This window comes from Heterodontus francisci, chromosome 1 (genome assembly GCF_036365525.1).
Source record: "Heterodontus francisci isolate sHetFra1 chromosome 1, sHetFra1.hap1, whole genome shotgun sequence".
Classification (NCBI taxonomy): domain Eukaryota; kingdom Metazoa; phylum Chordata; class Chondrichthyes; order Heterodontiformes; family Heterodontidae; genus Heterodontus; species Heterodontus francisci.
The window spans coordinates 160908852-160933998 of NC_090371.1; the positions used below are offsets into that span (position 1 = coordinate 160908852).

General features: G+C 42.3%; 1 protein-coding gene across 1 annotated transcript in view; it reads left to right on the plus strand.

Annotated features, from left to right (window-relative positions):
- Positions 1–25147, plus strand: part of LOC137347055 (prominin-1-A-like) — a 289266-nt gene that overhangs the window by 53271 nt on the left and 210848 nt on the right. Inside the window, exons 2-4 of the mRNA XM_068011104.1 lie at positions 8249–8307; positions 10064–10090; positions 14710–14915. Coding sequence (XP_067867205.1) covers positions 8249–8307; positions 10064–10090; positions 14710–14915 — 292 coding nt within the window. The remainder of the gene's footprint in view (positions 1–8248; positions 8308–10063; positions 10091–14709; positions 14916–25147) is intronic.

Consider the following 25147-nt stretch of genomic DNA (forward strand, 5'->3'; position numbering starts at 1 on the left):
TGAGAAAAGGCGAACACAGGTTGATAACACGGAACAGTGGTGGAAGGTTAAACAGAGTCCCTTGGAGGAAAATGAAGTAGGGCCATAAGCATGATTTTAACTTGGGGAGTGTTTGGAGGGAACAGAATCAGAGCAGGACTCTCAGTAATCTTCCACAACAGCAAGGGTGGGGGGCAATAACAGACTAGCACAACAGTTTAAGGCAGCCAGATTGGTAAATGTGCAGGCGTATCTACATTTGTAATGCCAGAAAGTAAGTGAACTGCAGGAAAACTGACCAGAAAGTAGAGTTTTGGAAGCTGAGACTTATCTACAGTGCATGGAAATTGGGAGAGAAAATGGGGAATAGTTGAGCAGGAAGTCAGAAAAGACTCAATCTTCTGCTGGGTAAGTACAGTGGGGCTGTCAGGTAATGTTTGTTGAGCTGGTACTTAATGAATCACATAATGTGATAACATTTATATTTAGCATTTTGTTTTATTTGTGTTGTGCTGATCAGCTTGTGCTGGGGAGGGGGCAGGGGAAGGAAGAATCCTCCTTAAGGAGAAAGGGAAGAATGCTTAAAAGTTGAACTTTGTGCATTGGGATTACCTGCTCTCAGCGCTGCGCACTGGCACTCTAATCTGCACTGTGAGAAATCAACTAGTTATATTTGAATTTAACTTTGGATGTTCTTGCTTCCTTCACTAACATTTAATATTCTTTCAAAGGACTTTAAGTGAAGTTGACTTTTTTCATTGAAACGATCATTTACCCCCAGTATATTTTGTTGGGCATTTAAAAATGAAATTCATTCTGATAGAATTGCTACATATAGTGATTATTTTCAATATAAAAGAAATGCTTGGATAGCATAATTGCTGCAGCACTTAAATTGGTGTTACTGTACTTGAGTTTTCAGTCATTCCATGTTTTGAGAATAAAAAACACTTTTTTTTGGTGATCAGTCTTTTTTTAATCAAAATGTGTAACAGCTTCTTTAAATCGTTGTTTAATGAAAAGTGTATCTTTGTGATTTAATCGCCCCATTGAATGCAATTCCAGTACATTGTTTACCAAATTATTCGGGACAGGATTTACTCCCATTTGGAATCAAACAAACTTATTAGCGAGAGACAGCATTGTTTTGTGAAGGGGAGGTCATGTCTTACTAATTTGCTTGAGTTTTTTGAGGAAGTGACGAAGATGATTGATGAAGGAAGGGCAGTGGATGTTATCTATATGGACTTTAGTAAAGCCTTTGACAAGGTCCTGCATGGCAGACTGGTACAAAAGGTGAAGTCACACGGGATCAGAGGTGAGCTGGCAAGATGGATACGGAACTGGCTCGGTCATAGAAGACAGAGGGTATCAGTGGATGGGTGTTTTTCTGAATGGAGGGATGTGACTAGTGGTGTTCCGCAGGGATCAGTGCTGGGACCTTTGCTGTTTGTAGTATATATAAATGATTTGGAGGAAAATGTAGCTGGTCTGATTAGTAAGTTTGCAGACGACACAAAGGTTGGTGGAGTTGCGGATAATGATGAGGATTGTCAGAGGATACAGCAGGATATAGATCGGTTGGAGACGTGGGCGGAGAAATGGCAGATGGAGTTTAATCCGGACAAATGTGAGGTAATGCATTTTGGAAGGTCTAATGCAGGTGGGAGGTATACAGTAAATGGCAGAACCCTTGGGAGTATTGACAGGCAGAGAGATCTGGGCGTACAGGTCCACAGGTCACTGAAAGTGGCAACGCAGGTGGATAAGGTAGTCAAGAAGGCATACGGCATGCTTGCCTTCATCGGTCGGGGCAGAGAGTATAAAAATTGGCAAGTCATGTTGCAGCTGTACAGAACTTTAGTTAGGCCACACTTAGAATATTGCGTGCAATTATGGTCGTCACACTACCAGAAGGACGTGGAGGCTTTGGAGAGGGTACAGAGGAGGTTTGCCAGCATGTTGCCTGGCCTGGAGGGCATTAGCTATGAGGAGAGGTTGGAAAAACTCGGATTGTTTTCATTGGAACGACGGAGGTGGAGGGGCGACATGATAGAGGTTTACAAAGTTATGAGCGGCATGGACAGAGTGGATAGTCCGAAGGTTTTTCCCAGGGTGGAAGAGTCAGTTACTAGGGGACATAGGTTTAAGGTGCGAGGGGCAAGGTTTAGAGGGGATGTGCAAGGCAAGTTTTTTACACAGAGGGTGGTGAGTGCCTGGAACTTGCTGCCAGGGGAGGTGGTGGAAGCAGGTACGATAGCAACGTTTAAGAGACATCTTGACAAATACATGAATAGGATGGGAATAGAGGGATATGGGCCCCGGAAGTGCAGAAGGTGTTATTTTAGGCAGGCATCAAGATCGGTGCAGGCTTGGAGGGCCGAATGGCCTGTTTGTGTGCTGTATTGTTCTTTGTTTGGTAAGGCCCAAGAATGAAAGAATCTTTGTTGAAATTTAATTTCAAAATGTTTCTGATATAATAATGTAGTTCCGATATCAAAGGAAAAATTGTGCGCAGAAGTGATAACTTCACCAGATCAGTGAAGGTAAGGTTCACTGGTGCCCTCTGAGGCTCAAGTTTCCAGATTTGACCACTAATCAATTGAGTTAAAAATTTAGGCCTATTTGTTGAGAAGCACGCTATCATTCTTAATATGGACCAGAAGATGTGCCACAAACTCGAGGATCCATTGCTAATCTGTTGCACCAATCCAGGCTCTAACTTTTAATAACAAAGTTACATTAGTTTAATTCCTCAATTCCCAGTCATTTGGTAGCATTCACACCTCTGAGTGTGAAGGTTGTGGGTTCAGGCCCCACTCCAGGGACTTGAGCACAAAACTCGAAGCTGACACTCCATTGCAGTAGTGAGGGAGTGCTGCATGGTCAGAGGTGCCATCTTTTGGATGAGACATTAAACCATGACACTACTTCGAGCTGGGGAGTTATCCCCGGTGTCTTGGCCAATATTTATCCCTCAATCAACATCTCAAAAATAGGTTATCTGGTCATTATCCCATTGCTGTTTGTGGGAGCTTGCGGTGGGCAAATTGGCTGCCAGGTTTCATTTACTAGAGCAATGATTACACTTCAAAAGTACTTCATTGACTGTAAAGCACTTTGGGACATCCTGAAGTCATGAAAGATGCTTATAAATGCAAGTCTGTCTTTTTTTTCCCCAAAGGTAATTATTTTACTTAGCTGTAGCTTGACCTAGTCTGCTTTACATTCCCAAACAAGGAACACTTCTGTTGCTATGGTTACTAATATGTCCTGAATAAGAGCTTTCTTTATCTTTTCTACGTTGTGCTGGCCCAATTTCAGTGACATTGTTGTGAGCATCATATAATATTACATCTTGTAATATTGAGAGCAGGGGAGAGTCATTTTTGTTGCTGTCAATTGAAGCTGTTTATACTTTTCTCCCATCAGTCTATTTCTGTTTAGTTTGCACTGCAGCACAAACCAGTGCATCAATTCATCAGCTGAGTAGCTATGACTCTTGTATGTGACTGCCAAATTTGTTGCATAGTTCATATATTGTAGGTCATACAATGATTTATGAAGGTGCGATTTGAATGCTGGATTTTATGATAATTCAAACAAACAATTAAGCCACTTTGAATCATAAATTATATACAGATGTAATTGGTACAGAGGATTAATTTGCTCATCTAGGAATGATAACTATAGAGAAACATCTATTTTGGTCTAACAGACTTTGGTGCAGATATGATTAACGTAGTGAATGTGCCTAAGTAAAGGTGAATGTTAACAAAAATAAGGTGAGAATTCTGGGGGGAGGTAGAGGAGAGGGAAATAAAAACTGGCCATCAAGTTGCTTATCTAGGAGATTGTTGTATCGTGAGTTTAAGAACACAGCAATGGTAAGCGAGGTCTTGTGAGATAGAATCCATGGTGTTTGTCTGAGAATGGCAACTATTTTCAATTCTGATTACAGTTGTGTGTCGTATATTTCATGTGAAATCTAGGAACTTTCTAGTTTAGTAGCTGAGGTGATCTTGTTCTTTTGAATGAAGTCTTGCAGCCAAGAAATATTTTAAAGGAAGACAGTATGGGCTATCTTTGCTTAGAATGGGATTGATGATTGAGTCATTCTTAATCAATCACCTGGATTCACAGGTCGCAACTATTCATTTATGAAAATGATGATGACATTTTCCTCCTGTGTGAAGCAGCAGCATCATCGACTTCCCTATTAAACTGCTGTAGATTTATTTTTAGTGATTAGGACACATGCTGTGCCATTGCCTTTGTCTGGTAGCCTCCTTTTTATCCTCCCCATTGTTTGAACCCTCTCCCTTCCCTCTTTCTTCTTAACCTTTTGATCCTCTCCTCACCCTCAGGCTATGATAGAAAAACATTTACAGAGCATTAGTCTCTAAAAGATAAAACTCTTGGTGTTGAATCTTATTGTGGGCTTCGGGATGCCATATCAGGGCAAAAAGCAAGTCCCGAGCCCGCACTTGCTGGCTGCCGGACTGGCTCAGCGGTTTGACTGTAGGCAGCCTCCTAATTGATCACCTGTTGGCCCACTGTCCAATTAAGGGTAGCGGGTGGGCTCCTGATGCTGCTGGGCCAATCAGAGGGCCGGCTGCTGTGAAACCTTAGCAGTGCCACCAGGAGAGGTGCGCACTGTTGAGGCGGCTAGTTGACCTCCAGGTAAGTAAAATAAAAATAAAAAATTCAGGGGCCGAGCGTCAGATGGAAAACCCCTCTCGGGGATCATTGGAGCTGCGGAGGTTTGCCTTCCCTGCCCAGAGCCCCCTTTTTGAGCCACTGAACCTCTGGCTGATGGCCCCCTGGGCTGCAGCAGGGAGACAGCCTCCATTAAGCTGGCGGCATCCCAACTGTCGGCAAAATGTCGACGGCTCCGTTAAGTGACCCTTAATAGGGCCTTTAAGTACGCAAGTTGTCGGTCCGCCTGCTTGGAGCAGGCAGCTGTTCCATGTCTCCAACTACTGCTGGGAAACTTCCATGGTGGTGGGACTGCATTGGGGAACCAACCCGAAATGGCTAATGGCTATTTTACCAGCAACCCCCCAGCTTAGCATCTAGAGGCTTCCTCGAAGTTCTCCTAAAACATGGATTCAATGTTATGAATTATCCCTGAACAATTAATTTAAGGGATTACATAGTTTTTCCAAAATTCAAAGCATTGTTTCACTTCCCCCTCCCAATTTAAAAAAAAAAGTAAAACGTTGAGAAAAGTCAAGTGCTTTAATTGGACCAATTTGAAGTATTTGAATTACCAGCCATCCTATTGGCTGACGGAAAATTACTTTTCTTTCTTTCTACTTTGCTTTATTCCATGATGTATTCTTGTGTTACAGTCAGTATCGCCTTCTAAAGCCTTAGTTTCACAGAATTTTGAGAATGGGTACTTAACTTTAAAAAAAAAATGCTTTACTTGTTCATCTGTCTCAAATGTCCCTATCAACTTGTGTGTCCCATCATGTACGCAGTAGTAGCCATTATGTATATCTTTAAGGAACTATACGATACTAACTGCAGATCAGCATCTCCAGGGCCAGTTCCATCAAATCTCATTAAAACCATAGTGATTGAAATCTGTTGATCATCTTGATTACAATCTGTTAATCTATTGCTGTAAAGTCAAATTTAGCAAATTTTACAAGTTTAACAGTCAAGAAACGTTTCATCAAAGGTTTGTTGAAATTATAGTGCTTTATTTTGTAGTTCTGTTTTCCAGGTTTATTTTGTTTCTTTCCATTCCCACCTTCCCCTGCAACCCTTTTTTGGTGCCATCCTGACCAGTGGCCTACTCCGGACCAACTCTGGTGCAACTTTTCTGCTCATGCTCATCATTGGTCTTTGACCACTCTTGTAATGTCACATTCTGCAGAGTAATGTACTTCTCAATTGATGTACAAGTGGTTATTGAACTAAGCAGGCAGATATATTAGATGATGACTGTAGAAAGTTCAGAGGGACAGTGCAAAAGGAAATAAGGGATGCAAAGAGAGATTATGAGAAGAGACTGGCAGCTAACATAAAATGGAATCCAAAAGTCATTTATATCAATATAAATAGTAAAACAGTAGTAAAAGGAGGGGTGGGCTGATAAGTCACCAAAAAGGAGATCTGTGCATGGAGGCAGAGGACATGGCTGAGATACTAAATGGGTACTTTGCATCTGTCTTTACCAAGGAAGAAGATGCTGCCGAAGTCATAGTGAAAGAGGAGGTATTTGAGGCACTGGATAGGCTAAAAATTGATAGAGGAGTTATGTGAAAATCTGGCTCTAATTAAAGTTAATAAGTCACCATGATTGGATGGGATGCATCAAAGGATACTGATGGAAGTAAGGCTGGAAAACGTGGAGGCATTGGTGATAATCTTCCAATCCTCTTTAAATACAGGGCTAGTGTCAGAGAACTTGAGAATTGCAAACGTTAGACCCTTGTTCAAAAAGGGCTGGGTTTATCCTTGCACAACTGCAGGCCAGTCAGATTAACCTTGGTGGTGGGAAAGCTTTTGGAAACGGTAATTTGGAAAAAAATTAACAGTCACTTGGACAAGTGTGGATTAATTAGGGAAAGCTAGCACGGATTTGTTAAAGGCAAATTGCGTTTAGCTGACTTGATTGAGCTTTTTGATGAGGTAACAGAGAGAGCTGATGAGGGTAATGCAGTTGATGTTGTGTACATGGACTTCCAAAAGGCATTTAATAAAGTGCCACATAATAGACTTGTCAGCAAAGTTGAAGCCCATGAATAAAAGGGACAGTGGCAGCATGGATACGATGTTGTCTGAGTGACAGGAAACAGAGTAGTGGTGAAAAGTTGTTTTTCGAATTGGAGGAAGGTATGCACTGGGGTTCCTGAGGGTTGGTACTAGGAATACCTCTTTTCTTGATCTATGTTAATGGCCTAGACTTGAGTGTATAGAGCACAATATCAAAATTTACAAATGAGACAAAACTTGGAAGTATTGTGAATTGTAAGGAGGATAGTGATAGACTTCAAAAGAACATAGGCTGGAGGAATGGGCGGACACGTGGCAAATGAAATTTAATGCAGAGGAGTGTGAAATGATATATTTTTGGTAGGAAGAACGAGGCGAGGCAATATAAAATGAAGGGTACAATTTGAAAGGGGGTGCAGGAACAGACACACCTGGGGATATGTGTGCCCAAATCGTTGAAGGTGGCTGGGCAGGTTAAGAAAGTGGTTAAAAAGGCATATGGGATCCTGGGTTTTATAAATAGAAGCATAGAGTACAAATGCAAGGAAGTGATGGTAAACATTTAGTAAACACAAGTTCGGCCTCAGTTGGAGTATAGTGTCCAGTTTTGGCCACTACTATTTAGGAAGGATATGAAGGCTTTAGAGAGAGTGCAGAAAAGAATGGTTCCAGGGATGTGGGACTTCAGTTACATGGATAGATTGGAGAATCTGGGATTGTTGTTCTTGGACGAGAAGGTTGAGAGGAGATGTCATAAAGATGTTCAAAATCATGAAGGATCTCGACAAAGTCGATAGAGAGAAACTGCTTCAATTGGTGGAAGGTTTGAGAACTAGAGTAGACTAATTTAAGGTGAATGGCAAAAGAACCAACAGCAACATGAGGAAAATCTTTTTTGTGCAGCAGGTGATTAGGATCTGGAATGCACTGATTGAGAGTGTGAGGAGACAGATTCAGTTGTGGCTTTTAAATGAGAGTTGGATAAGCACCTGAAGAAAAAAATTTATGGGGCTGCGGGAAAAAGGCGGGGGAGTGGGACTAGCTGAGTTGCTCTTGCAAAGAGCTGGCAAGGACATCATGGGCTGGATGGCCGCCTACTGTGCTGTAACGTCTATGTTATACGTTTGGAGTTGATGCTACACTAGGATTTTCCACAAACTGGTCCAAATGTGTGATCCCCAAAATCGTGATGCAAATTACAGTATGTCTAAGAGGTAATTCTTGCACTGATCTGATTTTCGCATACATTCTTGTGCATGTCAGTTATATAATGGTATGTTGCCTTGTACTATCTAATAGCTCTACCAATTGATTAGAACAGCAGTTGTCTATAACTCCCAAGTGTTTACAGTCTGCAAACATTTATGTGCATGATGGCCACTGTAACTGCATTGCTGCATGCTTTTGCAGCTAATATCTGTTAATGCTGTATAGAACCGGTGTATTACTTTGAAATAAATTTAACATCAGTCTACAGAAATCTTTCAATAATAACAGTAAGATCCTGTTTGTAAATTTCTTTCTTTCTTCTCTGTTCTAGAGTTGGTCATTGAGATAATAAAGCAGAACTATGGACAAGTACTACATCAATATCAAGAGGTAATAGTTGGTTAGAGAGATTACCAGGAACTAAATATCTGACCATGTTCAAATAGGCTAATTAATATTCTTTAAAAATAAACCTGTTTTTGATTAGATTTAGCACTTGTGGTAAGATAGTAGCTATGGAAGTTTACTTAAATAAGAGCAGAAAATGCTGGAAATAGCCCACAGATCTGGTAGCATTTGTGGAGATTAGAATCTGAGTTAACATTTCAGCTCGATGACTTTTCATCAGAACCAGAAAAAATTAGAGATGTAAAAGTTACAGATGTAAGTAAGTGAAAGGGGGAGGGTGGGAAAAAGAAGAAAAGGAAAGGTGTGATAGGGTGGAAGGTAGGAAAGATTACATGACAAAAGAGTTCAAGGTGCAAGGCCAACGGGAGTGGTAATGAGACAGGTAAAGAAACAAAAGATGATTCTGAAGGAGGTGTGAATGACAGAATGATGAACAGCTGCCATCTGAAAGCAAAAAGAGAGAGAAACGAGAGGAAAGAAAAACAAAACTAGCAAAGAAAAAGGAAATAAAATGAGGACAGAGGTTATGATCTAAAATTGTTGAACTCGTTGTTGAGTCCAGAAGGCTGTTCCTCAAGCTTGCATTGAGCCCCTGCAAGAGGCCGAGAACAAAAAGTTCAGAATGGGAGGAAGCTGGAGAATTAAAATAACAGGGGACTGGAAATTTGGGATCATGTTTGTGGACTGACTGAGTGCTTTGCAGAACACTTCCAATCAATCTACATTTGGTCTTCCCAACGCACAGGAGACCTTATTGTGAGCAACACATACAGTATAGTGAATTGAAAGTAGTATAGTAAATCGCTGTTTCACCTGCAAGGAGTTTTGGGGCCTTGGACGGTGAGAAGGGAGGAGGTAAAAGAGCAGTTGTTGCATTACCTGTGCTTGTATGGAAAGGTACCATGGGAAGGGGAGGGGGAGTTGGATGTGACTGAGAAGTGGACCAGGGTATTGTGGAGGGAATGGTCTCTTCAGAATGCTGGGAGGGGAGATGTGTTTGGTGGTGATATCATGCTGGAGGTGACGGAAATGGTGGAGGATGATTTATTGAATACAGACACTGGTGGAGTGGAAGGTGAGGACAAGGGAACCCTATTCTGGTTCTGGGAGGGAGTAGAAAGGGTAAGGGCAGAAATACGTGAAAGGGAACAGACATGGTTGAGTAACCTGTCAACCATGGTGGGGGTAGGGGGTGAATCCTCAGTTGAGAAAAAAGGAAGACATATCTGAAACGCTAGTAAGGAAGGATGCATTGTTAGAACAGATACGATGGAAACTGAGAAACTGGGGGAATATAATAGAATCCTTACAGGAAGGTGGGCGTGAGGAATTGTAGTCAAGGTAGCTGTGGGAGTCAGTGGGCTTCTAGTAAATATTCGTTGATAGTATCTCCCCAAAAATGAAGACAGAGAAATTGAGGAAGGGAAGGGTAGAGTCTGAGATGGACCATGAACATGCGAGGGAAGGGTAGAAATTGGAAATAAAGTTGATGAAAATTGTGGAAGTTTACTTGTTTTGTGATGGTATAGCTTGGAGGTGGTGTTTGCTGGTCACTTTACATAGCTTCACGATTGTGTTCAATGAAATAATAAACCTGTGTGTGTTTTGAGATGAATTTCTGATTTGTGTGATTATTTTGTTGTAGCACCATTTCAAGCACTTATGATGATCTGCTCATTTGTTTTTATTTTGCATGCATCATTATATTTGTTTACACGCATCTGCTTCGGCTCCCTAGCCAGAAAATGTTGTTCTGACTCTACAGGTACATTTATACCTTCTGAATTATTTTTTATTGGATGGCCCCTCTCTTTTCTACAAGATGATGTTTAAGATCAAAGCGCTGTGATGCAAAGCTGCTTATATAATAAACTTAAATGGCCTGTTTATTCTACTTTATGTGGATGCAACTTATTGAACATTTAGGTTGAATAAACTAGCAGAAATAAACCTAATTTCTGCAAAACACTCTGATGGACCATGTACTGTGCAAAAGAGCAGGCAGGTAACCTGTTTTGAGGTCCCTGACAATGTTGTTGTGGATTGGGTAAAAAATAAGTGAACTGTGCAAGCAGAGCTCTACAAAATAAGTTCAGTTTTTCTAAGATAATCTTGTTTGGCCTATTTCTCTTCCTTGTGTTCAACACTTCCCCAAAAGGCCTTGCCCAAGTTTGGGGATTTGTTCTGTTGGGAAAAGTGTGCCTTTCTTTTGATGAAAGTACAGCTGGACACCGTGTTCTCCACATCAGCACATGCCTTGTTTTTGTTAAGTTGTGTTTTCTTCTAAGAGATTCAGAAATTATGTACAGTTGCTGAGATAGTTACCAAATCCAATGCTGGTCAGAACATTTGGAAGGAGTACAGCTCAGTTTTATCTGAGCGGTCGGTACATTGGCTTAAAGGGTTAAGTTACTCAGACAGGTTGAATAACATTGTTTTTGTACTCCCTTGAGTTTAGAAGGTTGAGGGGTGATCCACTCAGTGTTTAAAATGATAAAGGAAGTTGATAGGATAGGTACAGTGACATTATTTCCTCTGCTGGGGGTTTCCAGAACAAGAGGGCATTATCTTAAAATTAGAACAAAACCAGCAAGCGCTTTTTCAAACAAGTGCAGTGGAAATTAGAATTAGAACATTACAGCGCAGTACAGGCCCTTCGGCCCTCGATGTTGCGCCGACCTGTGAAACCATCTGACCTACACTATTCCATTTTCATCCATGTGTCTATCCAATGTCCACTTAAATGCCCTTAAAGTTGGCGAATCTACTACTGCTGCAGGCAGGACGTTCCACGCCCTTACTACTCTCTGAGTAAAGAAACTACCTCTCACATCTGTCCTATATCTATCACCCCTCAACTTGAAGCTATGTCCCCTCGTGTTTGCCATCACCATCCGAGGAAAAAGACGCTCACTATCCACCCTATCTAACCCTCTGATTATCTTATATGTCTCTATTAAGTCACCTCTCCTCCTCCTTCTCTCCAACGAAAACAACCTCAAGTCCCTCAGCCTTTCCTCGTAAGACCTTCCCTCCATACCAGGCAACATCCTAGTAAATCTCCTCTGCACCCTTTCCATAGCTTCCACATCCTTCCTATAATGCGGTGACCAGAACTGCACGCAATACTCCAGGTGTGGTCTCACCAGAGTTTTGTACAGCTGCAGCATGACCTCGTGGCTCCGAAACTCGACCCCCCTACTAATAAAAGCTAACACACCATATGCCTTCTTAACAGCCCTATTAACCTGGTTAGCAACCTTCAGGGATTTATGCACCTGGACACCAAGATCTCTCTGTTCATCTACACTACCAAGAATCTTCCCATTAGCCCAGTACTCTGCATTCCTGTTACTCCTTCCAAAGTGAATCACCTCACACTTTTCCGCATTAAACTCCATTTGCCATCTCTCAGCCCAGCTCTGCAGCCTATCTATGTCTCTCTGTACCCTACAACATCCTTCGGCACTATCCACAACTCCACCGACCTTAGTGTCATCTGCAAATTTACTAACCCACCCTTCTACACCCTCTTCCAGGTCATTTATAAAAATGACAAACAGCAGTGGCCCCAAAACAGATCCTTGCGGTACACCACTAGTAACTAAACTCCAGGATGAACATTTGCCATCAACCACCACCCTCTGTCTTCTTTCAGCTAGCCAATTTCTGATCCAAAGCTCTAAATCACCTTCAACCCCATACTTCCGTATTTTCTGCAATAGCCTACCGTGGGGAACCTTATCAAACGCCTTACTGAAATCCATATACACCACATCCACTGCTTTACCCTCATCCACCTGTTTGGTCACCTTCTCAAAAAAATCAATAAGGTTTGTGAGGCACGACCTACCCGTCACAAAACCGTGCTGACTATCTCTAATGTACTTATTCTTTTCAAGATGATTATAAATCCTGTCTCTTATAACCTTTTCCAACATTTTACCCACAACCGAAGTAAGGCTCACAGGTCTATAATTACCAGGGCTGTCTCTACTCCCCTTCTTGAACAAGGGGACAACATTTGCAATCCTCCAGTCTTCCGGCACTATTCCTGTCGACAATGACGACATAAAGATCAAGGACAAAGGCTCTGCAATCTCCTCCCTAGCTTCCCAGAGAATCCTAGGATAAATCCCATCTGGCCCAGGGGACTTATCTATTTTCACACTTTCCAAAATTGCTAACACCTCCTCCTTGTGAACCTCAATCCCATCTAGCCTCGTAGCCTGAATCTCAGTATTCTCAACAACATTTTCTTTCTCTACTGTAAATACTGACGCAAAATATTCATTTAACACTTCCCCTATCTCCTCTGATTCCACACACAACTTCCCACTACTATCCTTGATTGGCCCTAATCTAACTCTAGTCATTCTTTTATTCCTGATATACCTATAGAAAGCCTTAGGGTTTTCCCTGATCCGATCCACCAATGACTTCTCGTGTCCTCTCCTTGCTCTTCTGAGCTCTCCCTTTTGATCCTTCCTGGCTAGCTTGTAGCTCTCAAGCGCCCTAACTGAGCCTTCACGTCTCATCCTAACATAAGCCTTCTTCTTCCTCTTGACAAGCGCTTCAACTTCTTTAGTAAACCACGGCTCCCTCGCACGACAACTTCCTCCCTGCCTGACAGATACATACTTATCAAGGACACGCAGTAGCTGCTCCTTGAATAAGCTCCACATTTCGATTGTTCCCATCCCCTGCAGTTTCCTTCCCCATCCTACGCATCCTAAATCTTGCCTAATCGCATCATAATTTCCTTTCCCCCAGTTATAATTCTTGCCCTGCGGTATATACCTGTCCCTGCCCATCGCTAAGGTAAACCTAACCGAATTGTGATCACTATCAATCACCAAAGTGCTCACCTACATCTAAATCTAACACCTGGCCGGGCTCATTTCCCAGTACCAAATCCAATGTGGCATCGCCCCTGGTTGGTCTGTCTACATACTGTGTCAGAAAACCCTCCTGCACACACTGGACAAAAACTGACCCATCTAAAGTACTCGAACTATAGTATTTCCAGTCGATATTTGGAAAGTTAAAGTCCCCCATAACAACTACCCTGTTACTCTCACCCCTGTCGAGAATCATCTTCGCTATCCTTTCTTCTACATCTCTGGAACTATTCGGAGGTCTATAAAAGACTCCCAACAGGGTAACCTCACCTCTCCTGTTTCTAACCTCAGCCCATACTACCTCAGTAGACGAGTCCTCAAACGTCCTTTCTGTCGCTGTAATACTCTCCTTGATTAACAATGCCACACCCTCCCCTCTTTTACCATCTTCTCTGTTCTTACTGAAACATCTAAATCCCAGAATCTGCAACATCCATTCCTGCCCCTGCTCTACCCATGTCTCCGAAATGGCCACTACATCGAGATCCCAGGTACCAACCCATGCTGCAAGCTCACCCACCTTATTCCGGATGCTCCTGGCGTTGAAATAGACACACTTTAAACCAGGTTCTTGCTTGCCAGTGCCCTCTTGCGTCCTTGTAACCATATCCCTGACCTCACTACTCTCAACATCCTGTACACTGGCACTACAATTTAGGTTCCCATTTCCCTGCTGAATTAGTTTAAACCCCCCCGAAGAGCACTAGCAAACCTCCCCCCCAGGATATTGGTACCCCTCTGGTTCAGGTGAAGACCATCCTGTTTGTAGAGGTCCCACCTACCCCAGAAAGAGCCCCAATTATCCAGGAAACCAAAACCCTCCCTCCTGCACCATCCCTGCAGCCACGTGTTCAACTCCTCTCTCTCCCTATTCCTCGCTTCGCTATCACGTGGCACTGGCAACAACCCAGAGATAACAACTCTGTTTGTTCTCGCTCTAAGCTTCCACCCTAGCTCCCTAAATTTCTGTCTTAAATCCCCATCTCTCTTCCTACCTATGTCGTTGGTGCCTATGTGGACCACGTAGGCAAGATAAAACTTGCTGTCCCAAAATGTTATGGATGCTGGCACAATTGAAGTTATCAGTTGCTAGATTTTTTCTTGGGTAAGGGTATCAAGAATATGGATCAAAGGTGAAGGAAATGGAGTTGAGATACTATTCAGTATGATTTTGTGGAATGGCAGAAGAGGCTCAAGGGGCTGAAATACCTGCTCTTGTTCTGATGTTTCTTTTATATAATGTTGAATAACTGCTTTTCTCGTTCTTTGAGATGGATATCATCTTAATATTGACACAAGTAATTCAACATATTGAGTGAATATAACTAATATTTTCAGCAGTTGTTACATGTATAATATTTAATGTAATATCTGACACCCAGCTAATATCTATTTCAAGTTTTGTTATGCATATATTATGATTTTTGGGGAAATTTATCAATATTATGACCAAAATCTATTAAGTATTTTCCTTTTAAAACAGATAATATACTATGAGATTGGTTTCATCATCTGTGCGACTCTGGGAATTGTGTTTATTCTACTCATGCCTCTTTTGGGCCTGTGTTTCTGCATGTGTCGTTGCTGTGACAACTGTGGAGGGGAGCTGCATCAGCGACAGAAGAAAAATGCAGATTGTAGAAGAAGCTGCTTTGCAACAACCCTATTTGTCGTTACCGTAATTATAACGTAAGTTCCAACAGAAACACATTCACATGCAAATATTTGCAATTGTATTGCTAACAGTTGCTTGTTTTGGAAGAAAACCCACATTGAAATAACTAATATTACCGAGTGCTGATATTGCCATTTTTTCCACATAACTTTGCTTTTGAAAAAAAGTTATTCGCTTTGTGCTGAAACTCTCTCCATTTCAAGTACCCAATGTCAGCATCAAGATAAACAGGAGGCTCTATGTCCTGCCCCAGAGGAGCATTGTACTAGTGTGACAGGTTTTCTGTTCATCACCTTAGTCATCCTAAGGCTTCTTTGAGAAACAAATTAAGTAGGTGTTGTTTAGTTTAGTTTAGTTTAGAGATACACCACTGAAACAGGCCCTTCGGCCCACACGAGTCTGTGCCGACCATCAACTACCCATTTATACTAATCCTACACTAATCCCATATTCCTACCACATCCATACCTGTCCCTATATTTCCCTACCACCCACCTATACTAGGGGCAGTTTATAATGGCCAATTTACCTATCAACCTGCAAGTCTTTTGGCATGTGGAGGAAACCGGAGCACCTGGAGGAAACCCACGCTGTAGGCCAATGCCCACCAGAAATTGGATTGAGAATTCCCATCACTTCGGCCTGAATTTGAACCTAGGTCCCATAGGTGAAAGGCCACTTATGCCACGCAGTCCTCGACTGTGCCACCCAGTTCTCTATCACTTGTAGTTTCTAATGAAGTAAAGGGGTCATAAGAGAGAGGGTCATGATCACAGAATTTTCAGAAGTTCACAAATGACATCAAGCTACTCTTATTTGTGCAATTTTGTTTGTGAAGAAAAGAACTGTTTACCAAATGCTGTTATGAACATAGTGCCTCATTTGAATATATATTCTCTAGTGTAAAGTTTCATCTTATTTATGGTCAGCAGTTGTAAATGGCCTAGGCCATTAATGATCTGGTGTTATTATTCTTGCATACAAAATTCTACAACTAAATTCTAACTCTCTTTTTGAAGCTGGAAAAGTTCAGATAAAGTCCAAGACATGGATTGTTCCTTTTTGTTTATTAACCACGTTTGTCTTTAATGGAAACAAAAGCTTCAGACAATCTGCTGTTGCAGCTATAAAAACCAGATGAAAATTCTACCAGCATGAAATATTCATACTTTGTGCATTACATACTTTAACATTTCTGTTTTTATAAAACAGCATATTATCCAACTTGGTGAATAATGCCAAGGGAGATGTTTTTGTATTTAGATGAGAAATGGCCTTCAGGCCCACACATGCCCACCTCCATTTTTATCATATAAATTGCACAAGTCATACATTCTTGCTGTCATACTTAATGTGATCCAAGACCAGGTAACAGTGCTGTTTCCTTAGCTAGCCCCAGTACTCTGTATCCAGCACCCACTGCTGCACATTGATTTCATTGGAATGGTTGGGATTCAACTAAAATTAATTATTTTTGACTACACTGTATTATTTGATTTCTTGCTAGCTTTGGCACATTCAGAGTTAGGATCTATTACTGTCGCCTGATTCTGAAAGGATGAGCTTGCATTTATATAATGCTTTATCTCAACCTCAATGTCCCACTGAACTTTACATCCAATGACTTTCATTTTGAAATTAAGTCATGCAACAGCCAGTCTGCACATGGATAGATTCCACAAACAGCAAGTGAATGAAGGATCCGACAGTATTGTTTTTGGTGGTGTTGACTGTGGGAAGGCTTATTGGCCCAATGACTGGGAGAATGCCATGTTCTTTTAATAGTGCCATTGAAGCTTTCGGTACAATCGACTACACCTCTGCCCCCAACATTTTCCAGCTCAGTGGACTGAGCTTCTGTGGTGTCTCTCGTATCCGATTCTAGCCAGAACATCTCTTAGCAATGGCTTATCATCCACCACCAAACCATCACCTTGGGAGCCCCTCCAAGGGTCCTACCTTGACCCTCTCTTTTTGCTCATCTACATCGTGGGCTAGAATTTGGTTTGCAGATTCCTTATGCTGCTTCCCAAGCATGAGGCATGCGGTGTATGGGCAGAATAAAGTGCGTCCCCTGTGTGTGCCAAGCAGCTTAAATGACCCTATCCTGACATCACACAGCTGAACCGGCTGATGGGACACCAGGATTGAAAACTTCAATGATGAAAATCCAGCTCATGAATTTGTACAGTACTCGCCAAAAATCAGGCACGCAGCTGCATGATGGGACCTGAACCTGTGCTAACTAAAGGTTGAAGGTGAGGCAGTTTTCAGTGATTTCTCTTTTGGTAGAGTTGGTGGGAACTCTGTGTTGGGTTCCTGGAGGTGTTTCATGCCACTTTAGGAATACAGCCAAGAAGGAGAGACAATGACCTGACCCATGTATGGGGGGTAATTCTTTCATTGCTTCCTGGTCTACAGCATGACCAGGAAATGGAATGGAGAAGACAGAGAGGGCAAGCTCTATGAGGAAGGAGGAGGAACAGGAAGAGGCTTCCTAGACGCTGTGTAACTGGATGAAATGTCAGATAGTGGATTGTGGGTCTCCGCTTCCACTTCAGATAACTTCCCCATGTTAGTGTCTAATAAGTTCTGTTAATGGATGTTAAATACCTAGTAGTTGAAGGTAATAGGGTGAACAGGTGTTGGGTGTTGATTAGTTAATTGTACTCAAATGTATATATAAGGAAGAGCCAGCCAGCACTGCCTGGATGATGTTTGGAATGGCGAAGTAAACTCTGTGGCAAGAATTGGGAGCAGAGGATGGTTGCCTGAAAGTGAAGGTTGGAAACTAAGATTTGTTTTCAGACACAAGATCAAAATTGAAGTTTCTTTTTGAGAAGACTATAATTGGAGTTCATTTATGAAGAAAGATGACTGAAACCAGGTGTAAGGTGTCGGGATATGATTTTACACTGCTGTTTTGTGAAGCCGAACTTTACAAGCAATGGAAGAATGAAGTTAATATATGGACACGGGCTGCATCTTTACCAAAAAGGAAGCAAAAAATAGCCCTTGCACTTTCACTTCCCGCCAGAAGCAAGATCAGGAGCAAAGTGTTCTCGGAGCTAGAGGCTCATCATTTGGACAATGAGGACGGTTTGGATAATTTCTTAATTTTTGGAGAAAATTTATATGAAAGATGACTTATTGAGTGCCTGTGAGGCATGGTCAGACTTTGATAAATTTCGAAAAATGGATAGTTCTTCCATAGAAGAACCATATTATATTATTATATACTTGGAAATTCCTAGATTAGTACTTGCCTTCAAGTTGTTGGATTGTGCTAGGATATCGAACATGGAGTTGGTATTAACCAGAGTTAGATTCAAAGAAACAGATATGCTTTTTCATCAGCTGTCTGATGCCCTGAACTTTTTTTTTTTGGCAAAACATTCCTTTCTCGCTGATTTCATGGAGCAAATAGGCTTTTCAGCGGTGACACCGAAGGTGAAGGATACAATGTTAGCAGCATTTCGAGGCCGTTCAAATATGGGGCCCAAACGTCAGTATGAAAGGAGAATCTCTCAGAAAACGAATGAGGATAGAGATCCTTTTGGCAGCTATAACAGACAGCTGGAATTGGGCAATTATGGCAGAAGGATGAACCCCAGGAATACCTTGAACCAAGGATGGTCAACAGGTGTTTCCAATGTGACTCTAAGAATTATGTGTTGCATTGTCCAAAAAGGAACAGCAGGGTTTTTGAAATGACACATGACGTGGAAGGGTCAGAAGGCGAGGATGATGCTACTGATCAATCAGAAGGAATTGTACTAGTCACAAGAAGCTTCAGTCGGGTAACGAGTGTCCTAGTCGCAGATCCATTCAATTGCACAGTACGAGACAGTGGGTGTACGTCCGCAGTATGTGGAGTGGACTGGTTAAGGTGTTACATGGATTCCTTAAGTAAGGGAGACTGAAGTAAGGCCAAAGAATATGACAGTTCTACCTGTTTCAGGTTTGGGGATGACAACACGTTGAAATCACTGAAAAGAGTGGTAATTCCGTGTAAAATAGCAGGGGTAAACCATTTTATTAGTACAAATGCAGTATCCAGTGAAATACCTTTTATGTTAAGTAAACTGTCTATGAAAGAGGCTTGGATGAAATTGGATATGGAACATGATAAGACTTTGGGAAATCTGTAGCTTTGTGGTTTACACAGTCAGGACGTTATTGTATTCCTTTAGTGAGACCTAACGGGCTGGATTTTATCAGCCCCTTGACGTTGTGGATCATGGCAGGGAGGCCCATAAAATACTTCCGGGAGATGCCCGCCACGACGGCGAGAAGACCCAGCCACACATTACTGGCGGCAGTGAGGCCTTGGTGCGGCCCCCCCGCTACTTGGCGGCGGGGTCTTCATCTCAATATTAAAATGAGCTGAATAAATATTGGAATGAACTTACTTGGTCACGGCGGTCGTCCCACGCCGATTGTACAGCTGCTGGCGGCAATTGGAGTTCCAAGGCAAGGCACTGTTGGGGAGAGATGAGGAGTCAAGTTATCAGGGCCGGGGGTGGGTAGCAGGCAAAAAATTCCTTATTGGCTGCGAGGATGGTGGGAAAGGGTTTAGGGTCAAAGGGAATAAAGTTCAGGGGGGAAAAGGTCGCGAGTGAGAATTAATTTTTGCGGTGGGGGTTGGGGCATAAAATTAAATGTTCGTTCATTCATTGGGGTGGCAGAGGGGATTGCAGGTGTGCACGGATTATTACTACATTCCTGAAACAAAGAGGTACCTTTAAACATGTAAATTTCTTCTAAGGGCTTGAAGCCCTTTAAGAATGGCGCCGGCGCCTGTGTGGTGGTGTTGGGGATGTGGCAGCCGCCCACTCTACAACATCGGGGGCGGCCATTCCACCCCTCCATTTAAATGAGCTCCTGCGCGTAATAATGTGGGGGCTCTGCGGTGGTGCTTCCGTGTTGGAAGGCCGCCAACTTCAAAGTGCGCCCAACATCTCTAAGCAGGATGTTTAAGAAGTATTAATGGCATCCGGGAGTAGGGATTTAAAGGAGAAAAGGCAAGTTATTTCAAAACTACATCGACCATTCCCACGTCCATCTTGTCATACGTTGAAGATTCTGTGAAAAGATGCAGCGGTAATAGATGATGACTACACTAAATTTATCGAGGATTACTGTCGGTGCTAGAAATCTGAAACAAAAACCAAAAGTGCTGGAAATACTCCAGGTCTGGCAGCATATGTGGAGAGAGAAGCAAAGTTAATGTTTCAGGTCTGTGACCTTTCATCAGTACTGGCAAACTTATCGAAGATATCAGTGAAAAATGTGATGTTTGTTTAAAAAAAAATACAGTAGGATGCCATCACGACCTGTAGTGAGTCTCCCTTTAGTAAGGTACTTTGTAGCAATGGTATTGAAGGTATGGGATAAAGGCAAAAACATTTTTCTTCTACACTTTATAGACATTGCGACTAGATTCAGTCTGTCAACAGTAATTTATAGTAAAGATAAAAAAGTAATCATGGACAAGATAATGGAAAGGTGGATAGGAACGGGACTGTGAGCACCAGCTAGATTTCTAACTGACAATGGAGCAGAATTTGCCAATGATGAGTTCAGGAGTATGTGTGAAAATATAAATATTGTAGCAATGCACATGGCAGCAGAAAGTCCTTTTATTAATGGGATTTGTGAGAGAAATCATGCTGTGATTGACGAAATGCTCTGAAAAATTTTAGCCGACCAATCAAATTGTAAATTGACTACTGCTGTGGCGTGGGCAGTACATGCGAAAAACACGCTTCAAATGGTTGGGGGCTACAGCCCCTTTCAATTAGTTATGGCAGGAATCTGAAAATACCTTCGGTAATGTAGGCTCATTCCCCGGCTTTAGAGGGGACTACAATTGGTCTAATTTTTGCGGAACATTTGAATGCTGTGCATGCAGGGAGAAAAGCATTTATTAAGGCAGAGGTTTAAGAAAAAATAAAGAGAGCTTTGAGGTATCGGATCAGATCATCAGAAAAGGATTTTAATACCAGGGACATGGTGTATTACAAAAGAGAAGGGCAGAAAGAATGGAGAGGCCCAGGAAAAGTTATAGGCACTGATGACAAAATGGTAATTTTGCAACACGGCAGCCAAACTGTTAAGAGTACATTCCTTGCAGCTTATTGGCACTGATTATACACTGACAGCATCTGAACAAATGATGGACACTGATGATGCACCATATACTTCGCATGCACATATGTCAGACCTTTATGAACAACAGATTGTGGCAGATATGGGCTAACTGAGAGTGGACCAAGTGATAGTGAACATCCAGATGAGGCCATTTATCCCAAAGGTCAACTACTGAAAGTTGGGACTAAAATGACGTATATGCCAGAAGAGGGTAGTGAATAGAGGAAGCCACCATTATAGGAAGGGCAGGAAAGGCCACAGGGAAATATAAACATTGGCTGAATGTGCAAGACAAGGGACAGGATACCAGACATATAGATTGGCAGAAGGAAGGGAAAATGTGGAAGGCCAGAAAACTTAGCGTAAGTTCAGACAGTGGGCCTGAAGATGAACATAGTCCCAGGAAAAGGTCACAAACTTGTGAAAGGAAGTCTAGTCTTAGGAGGGACAGGTCAAGTAGTAGCAGTCCAGAAAGGGATAGGAAAACTCGTAGGGGACATGGTTTCACAAGAGCAAGGACCAGAGAGCAGGCGAGGAGTGCCACAGGAAGTAGGAACCCTTACGACAGAGAAGCTCTAGTGGCTGCTAACAGGTTAGATGGTAAGTTGGTGAAGGATGCAAAGCAAAAAGAGCTTGACAGTTGGAGAGAATTTGGCGTATACACGGAGGTGCCAGATAGAGGGCAACCAGCAATGTCCCATAGATGGCTCTGAACAGAGAAAGTACTTCCTGATTGTATGTATAAAGCTAAGGCCAGATTTGTAGCTCGGGGATTTGAGGAATGATTAGGCGACCAAGAGGTTAGAGTTGACTCCCCAACAGCAGGAAAAGCAAACTTGAGGATTTTCCTAGCCCTTTTAGCGACACACTCTTGGGAATGTAAGTCCATTGACATCAAAGCAGCATTTTTGCAAGGTGAGAAATCTCAAAGGGAAGTATTTTTAAAGCCACCAAAAGAAGCTGGAGATATAAAGGGGAAATTATGGAAGCTAAACAACTGTGTTTGTTTATGGGCGAAACAATGCATCCAGGGTCTGGTATTTTTCAGTTAGTTCCGTCATACTAAAATCTGGTTGTATTCAGCTAAAAGCGGATCCGGCAATGTTTTATTGATACTGTGAAGAAAAATTAGCAGGCATTTTTTTGATGCACGTAGATAAATTTCTGTGGGGAGGATCTGCGGCATTTGATAAAGTTCTACAAGAATTTAAAATTGGAAGTTAGGCTTCCGGAGCTTTTAAATATGTACGGTTGAATATTAGGCAGAATAAGTTGGGGGTAACCCTAAATCAAGTCTTACCTGGAGAATATTAATAGGATCCCAAAAAATTGGGCCAGATCCTCACAAAAGGAAGACTCTGCAACCAAGGAAGAAGCAGAGCATTAAGAAGGCATATGGAATTCTTTCCTTTTTTAGCTGAAATATAGAATGCAAGAGCAGGGAGGTTATGCTGGCACTATATAAATCATTGGTTAGGCCACAGTTTGAGTACTATGTGCAGTTCTGGTCACCTCATTACAGAAAGGATGTAATTGCACTAGAGAGGGGACAGAGGAGATTTATGAGGATGTTGCCGGGACTGGAAAAATGCAGCTATGAGGAAAGATTGAATAGCCTGGGGTTGTTTTCCTTGGAACAGAGAAGGCTGAGGGGAGATCTGATTGAAATGTACAAAATTTTTAAGGGCCTGTATAGAGTGGAGGTGAAGGGTCTATTCACTTTAGCAGAGAGGTCAGTGACTAGGGGGCATACATTTAAAATGATTGTTAGAAAGGTTAGAGGAGAGATAAGGAAAAACTTTTTCACCCAGAGGGTGGTGGAAGTTTGGAACTCGCTGCTTAAAAGGGTAGTTGAGGCAAAAGCCCTCAATTCATTCAAAAGGAGTTTGGATATGCACCTCAAGTGCTGTAATCTGCAGGGCTACGGACCAAATGCTGGAAGGTGGGATTAGCCTGAGTGGATTGTTTTTCGGCAGGCACAGACACGATGGGCCAAATGGCCTCTTTCGGTGCTGTAAACTTTCTATGATTTTTAAGGAGCTTATTCAGGCCATCAAGCTGGTTGTGCACACAAACTAGGCCGGATGCTTACTATGATATATTAGAATTGAGCACCATGCTGTAACATGCTACTGTTGGGGAAGTGCTGAAAGCAAATAAGACATTGACGAAATTGAGTTTAGACAAATGTACACTCAAGTTTCCAGCATTGCGTGACCCAGAAGAAATGAAATTAGTCATTTTTAGTGACACCTCACACACTAATCATCCTGATGATAATTCGAGCGCAGCAGGGTTCATTATAATTTTGGTGGGAAGAAATGATAAATGTTGTCCATTAGCCTGGGAATCAAAGCAAATAAAGAGGATAGTTAAAAGTACCTTAGTTACTGAGACACTTGCACTGATAGAAGCGATAGATATGGATATGTATTTATCGAGTATTTTTAAGGAACTTTTCTAGAAGGGGCAAGGAGAGGAAAGTTTTCCTATAGAATGTTATATAGATAACCATGTGCCTGCCCACTTTTTTTCATGTTTGTGCTTTTGGCCAGGACTGTTCATTATTCTGTCATTTAACACCCTCTCTGCACTAACGCTTTGTCTTTTACCTCACTATTAACATACTCTTTGCCTTTGCTCCATGACCTTCTGGTCAGTTATTCTCTGTGACCCTCTGCCCTATCAACACCTTCCCTTGTGTTATCTTTTGCCCCACCCCTGCTTTATCTGCTTAAAACCTACTACATTTCTAACCTTTGCCAGTTCTGATGAAAGGCCACTGACCTGAAACGTTAACTCTGCTTGTCTCTCCACAGATGCTGCCAGACCTGCTGAGTATTTCCAGCACTTTTTGTTTTTATTTCAGATTTCCAGCATCTGCAGTATTTTGCTTTTATTTTAAGAAACATACAGTATGTTGATGGCTGGTGCTGTTGAAGGTGGTCGATACATTGTTTATCTTACATTATATCATTATTTTGTCTCTTTTTCATTTTTTATATATATGTATTTAAAGGAAAGAGGGAAATCTGTTAGTGTGTAATACGTTCTGTTAATGGATGTTAAATACTCAGTAGTTGAAGGTAATATGGTGAACAGGTGTTGGGTGTTGATTAGTTAATTGTACTCAAATGTATATGTAAAGAAGAGCCAGCCAGCACTGTCTGGGTTTTGTTAGGAGTGGAGAAGTAAGCTCTGTGACGAGCAAGAAACAGTCACCACCAAAGCATCCTAGTCTCAGTATCTTCGTCACAAACTGGCTGAAGTTTCTGTTAACACCTCATCCTCACGTCCATTTCACATTCCCCATCACAACGTCCACTTGCCCAACATCCAGCAATAAAGGTCACAAACAAAAACCTTCACAAAAACATCTTTATGCAACAACACATTCAATTATCCAAACAGCAATGAAATAATCACCATTGTGCAGTCCCTTCTGTGCCTGTCTTACAGGTACCCATGCCTGGCCCAGTGCTCCTGTGCACTGCTACCTCATTGGCTGTAGCATGGTTGGTGGAAGGCTGCTGACTTTCAGTGGGTGAGACTGCAGATGCCCTGCAGAGTGCCCTTGATCAGCTTTGGGCCTGGATTTGGACTGCACCACCTCAGCATGGATAGCAGCAGTCTGTGCTGGCTGGCTGAGAAGCACCAGCAGGGGAACTGGAATAGTGGCAATGGTGGGAGCATGAATGCTGTCATCCTGAGAGAGGAAAGCAGGTTCATCTTCCACAGAGTCACTAGCAGCCCCCCAGGGGTGGCACCTTGATAATCCTCGTAATCTGTGCAAGCACAGATTGCTGGACTGCTGTGAGAGCCTGCCCCTTTTGAGCACTGAGATCCGCACCCATGACGACAGCAGTCTGGGCCTGCATGGCAGCAACCATATATCTCATAACCTCTGTCTGTTTTCCAGTGTGGCACTGAGACATTGGAGTATTCTGTCTGTGCTCCAGTGGAAGCTGAGACAGAAACCACCAGATACTCTATCATGGGTCAGTCCGGCAGTGCTGCCATGGAGTTGGCCATCATGTCCACAATGGAAAGGATGGACTCTTTGCTCTGCATGGTGCCCTCTGCCAGATTCGAG